Raw genomic sequence first — 13167 nt, 5'->3', positions numbered from 1 at the left:
ATAGGCCTCAGAGGAGGCTGGTGGGAGGAGCTTTAGGAGGACAGGCTCATTGTAATGGCTGGAATGGAATCAATAGGACGGCATCAAACATATGGAAAATGTTCCATACTGTATATTCTCTTCCAGTCATTACAATGAGCCTGTCCTCCTATAGCTCCTCCCACCATCCTCCTCTGATTGGTCTGTTATCTGGGTCAGGGTGAGGGTGTTGGTGCAATCTGAATGAGAATGGGTAGAAGAAGCAGGGTCACAGATCTCGACAGAACATCCAGAGAATCACTCTGCTGCCCTTTGCTCCGCATTCTACACAGCACGCCATTTAAATGTAAATCTCACCCGTGACACCTTGCACTGTGTTCCCTGCTCCTACTCTGGAACAATCTGACTACAGATGTTGGGAGGCGAGGGGAGAGACAGGCAGCCACGGATGGTTGGATCTGTGTGTAATTCATGCAAGTGGGTGGGTGAAAGCCAAGCACATTTCTCCATATCTTCAGAGGCCCAGATTCAGCCTTGGACAGGCAACAATAGCCCCACAGTACTATACCTAACATAGTCCCACTGGGGAAGTTTATGTCTCATTAACAACAATGAGAAAGGAAACATTCGCCCCCATAATTGCATTTAGTATGCATGTGCTTGTGTGTGTGTGTGGGTACTTGTGTGTGTCTGTGTATGTGCACCTTGTACGTGTCACCTTGCAATGAGAAGGTATATCAATCGCACATATGTTCCTTGAAAGATGGCAGATGACATCCCAGATAATGCATGATATAAATCCTGCAAATGTTAAGCAAACAGGCAGAGTCAGTCATAAGCCAAGCTTCCTGGTGCTACAAGCTGGAAAATGTTATTGACTGAAATCATGAACTTTGTCACCCAATAAGTAAGAGTCTGCTCTGCCTGTGAGCATTGAGTTAGTGCTCCGGGCTATGTTAATAAGGGCTATGAAATGGTGCTTGCTCCATGGTGCTGTGATTGTTCCTCTGAGTGGGTTGAACGGTAGAGCTAGATGCGAATCCTACTCCAGAGAGCTCCAAACCCGCTTTTCTATTACTTTTCTGACATCTGGGGTGACGAGTGAAATTGCTCAAGCTCGCTGATAATGCTCCAAGGCCATTACAGTGCAGAGCCATTCCACGGAAGCAACTCATGTGTCGTAATAACAATAGTCATCGTGAAGTACCCAGCGAAAACCAAATACTGGGCTGAAAATTGAAATGTTGTGGTTTTGGCATGTCTGTACCTTTCAACACTTGGAAAGTGCTACAAAGGCAAATCAAATTTTCTGAAAATCAGCACATAGGAAAGTGCATTCATAATGACTTTGTGGCACTGGAGGAGACAAGCCCTCTTACTGTGCCCTTCCAGCGCCACCTTCTTCTTCTTTAAAAAATGTTTGCGAATCGCAACCAACTGACAGGTGCATACACCCCTACCTACTGTACTGGCGTGTGAGGCCGGTCACGACCTATCTATCCTTCCAGCGCCTTTCCAGTACTTTCTCTGTTGAGAGGCTAATGGATAATAAGTCACGTGTGTGATTGGCTGGACAATCAGCCCCGACAGTTGATTAGGCTGCTGCTGCTCACATTCGAGGGAGAGGACTATACAGTAGCAGCAGACAGTTTGGGGCTGAAAGGTTATCTTAAACTGAGAGGCTTTGTTATTTGAAGTTATACTTTAAGTGTCTTATTTGTAAGCATTTATGTTGGTAAGTGATGTAATAAAGCCTGATTTCTGTTGGTAAGTGATGTAATAAAACCTCATTTCTGTTGGTAAGTGATGTAAAAAGCCTCATTTCTGTTGGTAAGTGATGTAATAAAGCCTAATTTCTGTTGGTAAGTGATGTAATAAAGCCTAATTTATGTTGGTAAGTGATGTAATAAAGCCTACGTTTCAAGCATTCACTCTGCCTCACTGACCCTCTGTACCTGGAGACCCTCTTAGTTCTGGTCCATGGAAGTGGCTTCTCCCCAGGCTCTGTCACGGGCGGCAATAGTTGTTATGGGCTCTGTGGTATATTTTAGCACAGGAATCAGTGCAATTAGCTACGCATGTGGTGTAACTGAGCTAGGAGCTGAGAAGAGTGAGCTTATCAGAGAGAGAGAGCGTGATGAATGTTTCATATGCTATCCACCCACATCATGTTACTACCAAACTGCCTACCGATAACGGTGCCATATACTGAGGAGATACCAGCAACAACCCATTCATAGGAGCAACCATCCACGCGTGAATTAAGTCCTTTAAGGAAAATTTTAGTGTCTTAATGCTTAATGAAGTGTTCTCAAAACGCTTGCCTTTCAAACTACCAGTTTATAATCAATTCATGAGAACGTGGGGAAATAGAGTTGATGTTTTAATTGACATGAATTGCTATTGTATTCAACTTTACTGGATCTTTTTACATTCACTGACAACATCCAATTTCCTGAGCTGTAAAACAGCTAGTGTCTGCTACACGTCTAGTGTCTGCTTCTTGACTGTTAATGCCGCTACCTGTTTGGTAGTAGAGGAGGGAGAAGAATATATTTGATGGTTGTCTGTTTTGTCTCCAGGCAAGGAAACACAAAGGTCAACCGGATATTCGACTACTGTCTGAGTCGGTCTGGATTCTGGAAACATCATACATTGCGGTTGTTGTGTTTGTGCATCAATTCTCTCTCAGTGAATTGCTGTAGTCTTTCACTAACCTGCTCCCTCTGGGAGAAAGACAGTCATGGAAAGATGCTGCATGGCACATGACGAAACCAACAACTGAAGCATAGTCCATCATAACAACTAGCAGAAAGAATGTCATGTTATAGTCCAGGGAAAACAATAAATTCAATCCCTTTGGGATTTGTGTCTCAGGTCTGCCTGGAGCAGTCGAGGCAAAACACGGTTCACCAACAGCACACCAAATACCTTCACCAAATACCCACATTCAGATTATTAAATGGCAAACTATGACCCAAGATCAAAGTCCCTGGTGTGGAGAAAAATCTAAATAAGTTACCACCACTTCCCCTCTATTTTCACATTATACCTGATCGACTGTGATACTGTTTCAAAATATTAAGGAACCAGAACTGTATTTTCAACAGATTTATTATCAATATAAATGATGACATTTCCCATGTGGATAACAATCACTTCAGTCCCTTGAACCAGGCACCATCAAAGATGGCATTGCCTGAGGCTCTCTACAGCACTCAGTGATTCCCTGTGTGTTTAGCAGCGTGGCAGCAGCACAGTATTATGTAATAGGAATGAATGCCCTGCAGGTGTTTTATCCATCCTGATTAAACCTCAATCAGGTCTAAATGGGAACACAGGTTGTGAGTGTTGAGCCTGGGCCAGGCAGGGACACTGCTCCAGCAGATGGACAGAGACTAACAAGAGAGTGGGCAGGCAGCGCCAAAACCTTCAGCCAGTGGGGGAAAACACTGGATATGAATGAAAGGCACTCAGTCCCTGAACGTTGAGAGGAATAAAGGGTAGGCCTACTTCAAGTGGGCAGAAACAGAGCTAGCCGCGGCAGTTGTTGAATGGTCCATCTCTGCAGTGTTATGCCAATATGTGGGGATTGGGTGGTGAGGGTACCTGGTGAGGGGGTACTGAGCTCCTATGGCGGAATTGGTGTCCTGCTGGCGGATGGCTCGGATGGCAGTGGGCGCGGTGAACATGGAGGAACAACCATGCTCTGACAGCACGCGGAAGAACGCCCCAGCATCCGGCGTCCCAACAGGCTTGCCCTGCATAGAGAGAGAGAGATCCGTTACAAACCCAAACCGCCTGAGGACATAAGCTTACATGAACACGCCAATTGGGTATTGAAGTGTAGCGGTACATTCAGAGCAAGCTAGCGGTAGTGATGACTCAGCCAGCCACCTATCAAACAGAAGAACAGTACTAAGGCCATCAAGTTTTCTTCCTATTGACATTCCACAACATTAACACTTCCACTGTGCCGAACAGAATGAATATTCACGGGAATATCTGCTGAAATGGAGACAAAATTATATTTGGAGCCCAGACAGATGGGCTGAAACTGATGAATAGAAACAAGATTACTCTATTGAGAAAGTATTGTGCACCAACAAAAGTCGCAGTGAGGAAGAGCCCACGGGCGAGCGGAACCGATATTCATTCTCTAAAGGTTCAGTCGGCGAGGTTGCTCGTACAGTAAGGAGAGAGAGAGAGATGAGGCGTGAGAGAGACGAGGCGTGAGAGAGAGAGAGAGAGAGAGAGAGAGAGAGAGAGATTAAAACGAGCTGGGAAATCAACAACAGACTCGAGGGACTTAATTTCCTCCCAGTGTGAATATCTATGACTGTGTATTGATCAGTGAGAGCACAGAAGGTCTTGTGTGGAGTAGAGTAGACAGGAGCAGTGCATTCCACAAGGCAAACGCAGCCACAGACAACAGGCTCTGCTTAAAGCCAGGCTGATGAATTCAACACCCACCTCCAATCCTCCAGCAGCCACAGAGACCAAAAGGCTAATGAGGCAGATAGGACTGCTCATGGAGGCTACCCCCCCACCCCTCTCTCCCAACCCCCTGGGGTCATTTAACCAGGGCCCAAGCACAGCAGAATCACCAGCAGCTCTTCATACAAATAAATTCCTCAATTCAACCTAACTGGGCCTTTTCAAGCCAGTGAATATTGGTTTAATGAGGCGGGGGTACATTTGCAATGATGATCATGTGCATGAATATGAAGAGTCCGGTTGTCTGAAACCACGTATAATCATACGTCATTAGGAGTCCATTTTTCTTGTGTTCATTATCTTTAAATAGAGTAATCTGCAAAGCATTTGGAATCACTGAGTGAAAGGGACAAGTCCTTGAGAAAGTTGAGTTTGTTTTTCTGGAGTCAATTGACCAGTCAATTGGCCCGTTCACAGGTCATTATAATAGGCCTATGTAGGCTAAGGTACATACCTCGTATAGAATGGTGGTGTTGCCGTGGAGGAGAGGGGCGTAACAGATGTAGGAGTGGCCCACTACCCAGCCCAGGTCAGACGCTGCCCACCATACCTAGTAGAGAGTAGGCAGAGAAAGATGAGAGAATTCATACGGTACTGTGTTTGTCCATGCATATGGTGTCTGTTCTGTAATACAATGATAAAGAACACTGGAGATATTTCACATGGACTTACTTCACCAGGCTTGAGGCCATAAATGTTTGCCATGGTCCACGTCAACATTACAGCGTACCCAGCAGTATCCCTGACAATGCCCTGAGGGGAAGAAATAGAAAAGAGGCGAACGTTGATGCAAGACGAATGCAACAAGCTCTCAACAGGTTCATTTTTATTTGACATCAAACCCTTGTATAAATCTTTCTTTTTCAATTCAACTATTTCGTGAGGCCATCTTTACGATGTATGGTAACATAACCTGTAGGAGTTCAGCTGTTTCCTCCATAGATCTCACTGGTGACTACGAGTCTGAGAACAGAAGGCCAGCGGGTGGATATTTCATATTATCTGGGTACTAAAGACAAAGGGAGCTATCTGGAGCTGTGTTTTTCCAATTTAGATCCACCTCCGGTCAATTTTTCAACCTCCTGAATGGTTCACCTCATATTCAGTACTACCGTATCATATTCAGATCTGGTTTAAACATTGTCTCATCTATCTCATGGTGGCACAGTTTAGAAAGAACTTAAAACACATTTGCAGAGCCATGGAAAGTCTACTGCAGTATATGATACTCATCTCTTGCATTAAACTGTGAAATTGACTGGCTTCCTTATGAAAGAAGTCGTCAGACCCCACTGGGCAAAAACTGGTTGAATCAACGTTGTTTCTATGTCATTTCAACCAAAAAATGAAATGTGATGACGTTGAATGAAAATGGAAAATAGATTGGATTTGAAAAATGTAATCATCGTAAAGGAACATTTTTCTGTTTATTCACTCAACTTTTAACCTAAATCCAAAGAAATTGTGACATTTTTTGTTGATTTCACGTTGACAACTCAACCAAATGTAAATCCAACCTAGACGTTGAACTGATGTCTGTTCCCAGTGGGACTTTACACCCCTTCCTGTAATGAACATGTGTTGTGTCTAGTCAGAGTGCTGTACCTTAGGAGCTCCGGTGGTCCCAGACGTGTAGAGGACGTATAGAGGATGGCTGGCAGGGAGAGACACACAGTCATGAGGACGTGCAGTGGACATCTCCTCCTCCCAGTCCAGACTGAGGTCAGCGTGCATGGACACCTTCTCCTGTTGCAGACAATCAACCAGGAGAGATACATTTATTTCCATGACATATTCAAGAGACACACATTCAATCATTTTTACCACGTGGACATAAAAGACAGATAAAAACAGATCCATTAGTTGTGCACAATTCAACAAGGCTCATCCGACCAGCAATGTCATACTGTTCAAGAAAATTGTTTTATAGTCGTCACAACTTGGGTTTTCAATTGTGCATTTTTCAATAAGTGAGCTTTCATGATGCAGAACATGCAGAATTCCAACTGCCCAAAGGCCGAGGAAAAGGCGAGAAGACCACCCAAAATCTTGAGCTGCTTTTGAATTGTTCTCTTCCAAAAGAATATAATCCAGTAGTAGGACCCGTCTCTGATTAATGAGGGCCTTATGGGTGGGTTTTGAAGACCACTTCTCTGGAAACACTCATTGCTTTTTCATAGTGATTACTAGAGTGGTTTAAGATTCATCAGAGCGGCAATTTACCAACGAAAAAAAAAGGGGGGGGGCATCTCATATTCTCCAAGTGATATGCTCAGACAGTTTCCATGACAACATACAACATATCACCTTAAAAGTATCCTCCCTGTGTTGCATAATCAAAAATAGCTACTAGGGTAACTAGTAATACTGGAGCATTCAGGGTGCAAAGCCCCAGACTTTGTGATACATTCCAAACATCGGTGGTACTAATAAAATAGGTGTGAAAGATTGCCTGAGCAGAGTGATTACAATACTTTGCACGTCTCAGCGTTGAGTGTGTTGCGTGATTCAGTCCCTCATGTGCACCGTTTCTCTCTCCGACCTTTGTTTCAACAGGTCGTTTAGGAGCGACAGATCTGTCGAACCATCCATCCATCCAACCATCCATACAAGCTCACAGCTGAAATAATCAGATTTATATATACACTAGAACCGGATTCGTGGTCCATTCAGGAAGTAATAGCATTAGGTAAGAAATAGAGAGGATAATGTAAAACTATTGCATGTCAGAGTTATTGTCTTTGGGAAATGACAGGCATATCTCTGAGAGAGTTGACGTTAGCGAGTTAGGCCTTACCACAGAATAACATAGAACTGTATTCTATCTCTATGGACCTCACCATGCCGGGCCGGTTGTAGATGAGGACCTTGGAGGGACTGTGAGAGCTGAGCTCCAGGGCTTTCTCCACCAGGGGAATGTACTCCACTCTCCTGCCAGGCTCAATGCCAAAGGAGGCCGTCACGATCATCTTGGGCTGGAAGACACAGCATTCACACAGTGTGCTACCGGGGGCCTCTTAAAAGAAACAAGACTTAAGAGATGTGATACAACACAGCTCAAACAAATGCATTGGTCTGAAATGTACGTCAGAACATTCTGAAAGGCCATGTTCTGACTATGTAACGTGCTATCAATTACTATCTGCACACCGTCATACCTTCCTCGGGTTACTGATTAAGGGATCTGAAATGACTGTCTCATTCAACATAGAACGAGTGTCTCTAATATGTCGTTCATTCTAATACAATATAAAACAGGCTAATCAACTCTAGCCAAATGTTTGAGGAGGAATCTTCAGCAATAGTGGAGGTGCTCCTCTCTGAATGTTATATAGGCCTAGAATGTAAAAGGCTTGAAGGTCTGGCTTAAATAGCTTAAAAGGATTTCAGTATACGCAATTCAGCGTCAGAGTCACATACTGGCTAATATCCCTGCTGCTTTGATGAAATCCCTCCAACAAAGTGCTTCACTTGGCGTCAGTGAGACCTTTATCTACTGCAATATTACGATGTGACTGTGAAAGTGGGCCATCAACTCTTCTATAAACAGTCCTATAAATGTGGCATGTACATTACACATTTAACCATTCAACCATTAAACAGATCTGACAGTGGAGAAAATACCAAATAGCAAAATATATTTGAGTGCATGGTCCATTTCAAACTAAATTGAGAGAACAAAGGGACGTGTCATCCAGCACATCAAACTAAAGAGACACAATGTGAAGCTATGATGGCCGGCTGACCTTGGCATGGTCGATGCGGACAGACAGCTCCTTGGAGGCGAATCCCCCAAAAATGAGGCTGTGCGGGGCTCCGATCCTGGCACAGGCTAGCATGGTGAACATGGCCTGGGGCACCATGGGCATGTAGATGACCACCAGGTCGCCCTTCCACACCCCGTGTTTCACCAGGACCCCAGCCAGCCTGGACACCTGGGCAGAGAGGAGGGGAAGGGGTTCAAGCTGCTTAGGGGAGGCTATACTATGTTACATACGGGTGAAAATTTATATTTAGAGGGATGTCCTAGAGTCTAAATGAATATCTACAGTGTGAAGAGGTTTGTTAAGATCCTTACCTGTTCCTGTAGTTCTCTAAAAGTGGTTGAGATCATTACCTGTTCCTGTAGTTCTCTAAAAGTGGTCGAGATCATTACCTGTTCCTGTAGTTCTCTAAAAGTGGTTAAGATCATTCATTACCTGTTCCTGTAGTTCTCTAAAGTGGTTGAGATCATTACCTGTTCCTGTAGTTCTCTAAAAGTGATGGTCTGCTTAGTTCCAGTCACTGGGCTGTCATAAATGATGGCCGGTTGATCTCCTCGTCCACTTTCAACATGGCGATCCACCGCATTGTGGCAAACATTCAACTTCCCCCCGGCGAACCTTACAAAGAGAAAACCCCACATTAGAGGCAGCATATTGTCATTAAGAGCCAATAAATAACTACTGTAATACTTTCACTATAGATCTATCAATGTTATGAAATAACATAAAGATAACAGTAAGCACATCGTAGCTTGGTCTACAATTAGAGAATGTTTATGATAAAATGAACACAGTCAAAAATGACTGATCCTGTATGTTGCAGGAAAAACTATGTACAACCCCAGATCTTTGATGAAATGATGAACTCTCAACTCACTATGAGCTCTGTTGAGGTACTGAGGTGCTGAGACAAACAGATGGTGTCTGGATTCCTGTTGTTTTAAATATGCACGCACACAGAAAGATGAGACATCATGCACAGTCGCTCACTAGACATATGGCTTTGATTTTAAAATTATTACAGCACTGAGGTCAATCTAGAGAGCATATGGGATTTTTACCATGCAGAATTAAAGGTTCATCTTGTGAGGTTTGCCATCAAATACTTTGGACAGCTATACATGGTTTAATGTGACCTTGGTGCACAAAATTAATTCTGACAACCATTACAAAATATGTAACAATTAAGCACAAGTGCATTATATTTCACAATTGGATAGTCATAGACTACTAACTGTGTGTACATTGTACATAAATGTATCGTCCACACATATAATGCTTTCAAGTAGTAGGATAAATTGTATAGCGCCAAAGTGGTAGGTGGAGGTAGTGCTCAGATAACGTCATCGGGTCGAAAGGTTGTCTCGCGCCAAACTGCGCATGTCTCTAAGCATATCCTTCAATATATAGATGTTTCTTTCACAAGGTTGGGAGTAGTAATATGTTCAACTAGTTAAGTAGGACATTTGCTAAAATCTACGTTGTGCCTTTAGATTTCGAAAAAATGAACAACTAAAGAAGAGTTTTTCACTTCTTTCATTGACATCTCAAACCCAGGACAGGTCTGCTTTGCAAGCTTTCCCGGAAGTCTCGCCACTGGGTTTACATTCTGTGACCCAAGTGTGACTGACTGAGCGAATTCGACGTTGCACCGAAACGACTTGCAGGATAATGCCCATGTAATTAATAGTAGATTTTACCATTGCTTTGTCGTTCACCAGCGGTTGTAAAATGACTATTATTTACCATTATTCAACAAACCGGTATTTGGCTTTCACCTCGTTGGTATCGATGCACTGAAACTTATCAACATACAGTAAATAGTTACCACTTTGGAAATATGGCGTCCCCATTGTCCATTGTTCGGCTCCATGGCTCAAACCAGGCTACATTATGTGCTGCTTCACCCCAGAACTGTTCAGGGTCATCCCTCGCGGTTCGGAAAGCTTCGTCGTATGCGTTGTTGTTTGTTGTTAATGTTCTGTTACATTGTTGCTCGTTAGTTGTTGACAAAGATGAGAGAACTCTCAACTCACGCTGTGCAGTCGCTGTCCGGGAATTAAAGACATTTAACGGTCTCAAAGTTAGCCTTCTCTCGCTCCTGGTATTTGGAATGACAAGGGAAGTGCAGTAACCTTTACAAGCAATACCCTTCTCTGGTCTGACTTTTGCGATAATGACATTTTTAAAAGTCATACTTAATCTTGTTGGCCGAAAAAGAGGCATCTCTGAAGTATTGGTAAACTAGGCTCCTGAGTGTGTTTTCCTGGTTAAATCTAGTTTAGACGTGTGCTGCCAAAGACGAAAGAGGGAGCCCTTGATCTCATCCGCAGATTTATCAAGGTGTTTGTGACTTCTTCAGACTCGATAGTGGCTACAGCGTCATCAAGAGCCACTTCGATGGAAATGCAGTAGTCTCAAGGAATACGAACTATGAACTGGATGTGGGAAGTTGATTCAGGGGTAGTGCTGTTCTCAGGGTTAGTCAATCTTGGCAAGATTCCCTTCATACTAGTAGTGAGTGCTTGCACAAGAGAACATGCATGCACTTCTTGTTGATTTTGTCAATTTTAAGAATGAGATAATGGGTGAGATTTGAGACAACTTCTGCAAGTTGCAACTATGCCCATAGAAATTCACAATAATCATTTTTATACGTTTTTCCATCAGTTCTTAGCCTGCTAATAATTGATTTGGTACATTTAAGCAACAACAACTTGCTCAACTAACTTCCTGTATTTCAACACATTTTGCCATGGTGCAGAAAGAAAAATGTGCAGTTTTATAGCCTGCTCTACAGGCTAAGAGAACATGTTGCCGTTTTAAAGCTAATTTCCTTCAATTCTAAACATTTTGCCATGGGTTGGGGCCCCGGGGCGCGTGCCCTGAGCTTGACCCTATATACCTGTTTGGAATCCGGCCCAGGCTATTATGCAGGAACATCTACAAAGTATAGGCCTAATAATAACATCGGGAGAGATTGTAAAGTGTTACCCAGATTTTTAGTTGTGAGCTTTATCAAAGGTTTCCTAATAGATACTTTAAAGATGCATATCTAGATTGTCTTCATAATAAGCAGTTTATAAAACACCTTGAACCATCAAAATAAATTATTTTAGTTTAACTTGAATGTTGTGAAGCCAAGAAATACATTATTCTATTCTATCGTATGCTGTTCTGATACAAAAGACTGAAGTACATGAACAGGGTGAAGGCATTGCAAATTCATGGAGCATTGGGCACATAAAATATTGTTAATATTAGTCTTATATTCCATATAAAATATGAGTTGCTAATGTTGTGTTGCTGAATCCTCAGCTCACCAACAGATCTGAAGACAATTTGTCTGTGTACAATAGTATAACAAACAAACAAATGTTCAGCCATTGGTGTGTTGAATGGTGTTCAGTGAGCAGAGTTTGCTGCACACTGTGTACCCTGCTTCAGACACCTTACCAAAATGACCTTGTCTGTTTATTTGAAACACTCGGAAGTCCTGAGGTCCTTTAGGGTAAAGTTGATCTTAAATGATCTATTGAGGACTCGGATTAATGGCAAATATTGTAGTTAGCAGCTCCTTGGAAAAGCCCTGAGGGTATTTGTAAAATGGCCATATGGAGAGCAATTAAGGAAAATGATGGATGTTCCAAGAAGTCAAGTCCTGTCTCCTCAAGCGCAAGAGTGAACACACTGAATGTACTTTATTATTGATCATGATTTCTGTCTCACTTTCCATGGCATTTGCAGCCTCTATAGACCTACTAGAGTGAAGAGCAATGCAATGTGGGAAGTCTTGCAAACATGTTGATTGAAGTGCTTACACAAGACTTGCTTGTGCACGCCTTTATCTCGTCACACTGCCGGCGTCTTTCGTTCATTGACTGCTGTCGGCTCAGATGTTGTTGCCCACGTCACCTGCACTTGATCATTGTCATCAGCGAGTCTCTGGTAATTACCCACAATGCTGCTTACTCCCCAGAAAAATACCTATCTTGTGTCGACTCTGGTACCTGGAAACAATGATTGAGCAACTCATCAATCTGGCTGGCATTTCGGTCCAATGTGATTTACAAATGCCCTGACTAATGTTTTCCATTTGGGTTTCTCAGGCATCAATCAATGCTAAACACGTAATTCTTACACACAGCCTTTGTGGCAGCCTGCAAGTAAAGGAGTTCTTATATCAATTGAATGAAATGTAATGAAATTCCTGGTGTCAGTTGATTCAGTTTGCATTGGCAGAACTCCATCAACAACCTGTATTTCACAGAAAGAGATCCAGAATCCAAGTAGTGCAATATAAGAGGATAAATGCATTTAAATTAAATCACCTTTTGACAGAATCCCTTTTGATTGGAAACCTTCCATACGTATATGATGATTTTAGAAGTGCTCAGAAAGTGACTTTTTGGATCTGAATGTCAAAACATTCAAGAGATGAAGGTGCTCGAAGTTGACACATTTTGCATACCCCACCATATCACAAGATATCCATGTCTTCATCACTGGAAAAGATAATCAACAGTTGAGATTGATATCATTTAAATGCTAACAACAGGGTTGTCAAACTATTTGATCATTTCTGGAAAAACCTGTTTTTTTTAAATAAAGATAATGCTTTAACCTTTAACATCAATTATCCAAAAACGTTGAATTATGTTTTAGTTCACACACAGTATGTTGTAGCTTAGGCCCTATTTCACATCATCTGAGGTTTTTGTGTTGTGCCTGCCATCGGTTGAGACACAACATGCTCTTGAATACAGAGTGGGTGTCATGTTTTGGCTGATAAATGTGCTAAAAGGGACATAAATAGACATGTTAACATTCAAACATATCAACAATTCCCTGTGGGAAAGTCAGGAGAATACTTCTAAGGATTACCACACAAAATTGTGTGAATGCAGATGCTGTGTGGGAAGAGCCT

At 42.6% G+C, this 13167-nt stretch overlaps 1 protein-coding gene across 3 annotated transcripts in view; it reads right to left on the bottom strand.

The window, feature by feature from the left end:
- Positions 1 to 10727, bottom strand: part of acss3 (acyl-CoA synthetase short chain family member 3) — a 31492-nt gene extending 20765 nt beyond the window's left edge. For 2 of the 3 annotated variants that reach the window (XM_021563871.3, XM_090200716.1), the window contains exons 1-8: positions 10069 to 10727; positions 8714 to 8858; positions 8223 to 8411; positions 7317 to 7451; positions 6082 to 6222; positions 5149 to 5229; positions 4931 to 5026; positions 3589 to 3740 (exon numbers count right to left, since the gene is read on the bottom strand). In XM_021563871.3, the coding sequence (XP_021419546.3) occupies positions 3589 to 3740; positions 4931 to 5026; positions 5149 to 5229; positions 6082 to 6222; positions 7317 to 7451; positions 8223 to 8411; positions 8714 to 8858; positions 10069 to 10466 (1337 nt within the window). In that variant the 5' untranslated portion in view covers positions 10467 to 10727. Of the gene's footprint in view, positions 1 to 3588; positions 3741 to 4930; positions 5027 to 5148; positions 5230 to 6081; positions 6223 to 7316; positions 7452 to 8222; positions 8412 to 8554; positions 8606 to 8713; positions 8859 to 10068 lie in introns of those variants that run through there. The other variant, XM_021563873.3, reaches the window with a different exon arrangement.
- Between the last annotated feature and the right edge of the window lie 2440 nt (positions 10728 to 13167).

This window comes from Oncorhynchus mykiss, chromosome 15, assembly GCF_057628025.1.
Source record: "Oncorhynchus mykiss isolate SJ-2025 chromosome 15, ASM5762802v1, whole genome shotgun sequence".
NCBI lineage: Eukaryota > Metazoa > Chordata > Actinopteri > Salmoniformes > Salmonidae > Oncorhynchus > Oncorhynchus mykiss.
This window is presented reverse-complemented; position numbering and strand designations above follow the sequence as displayed.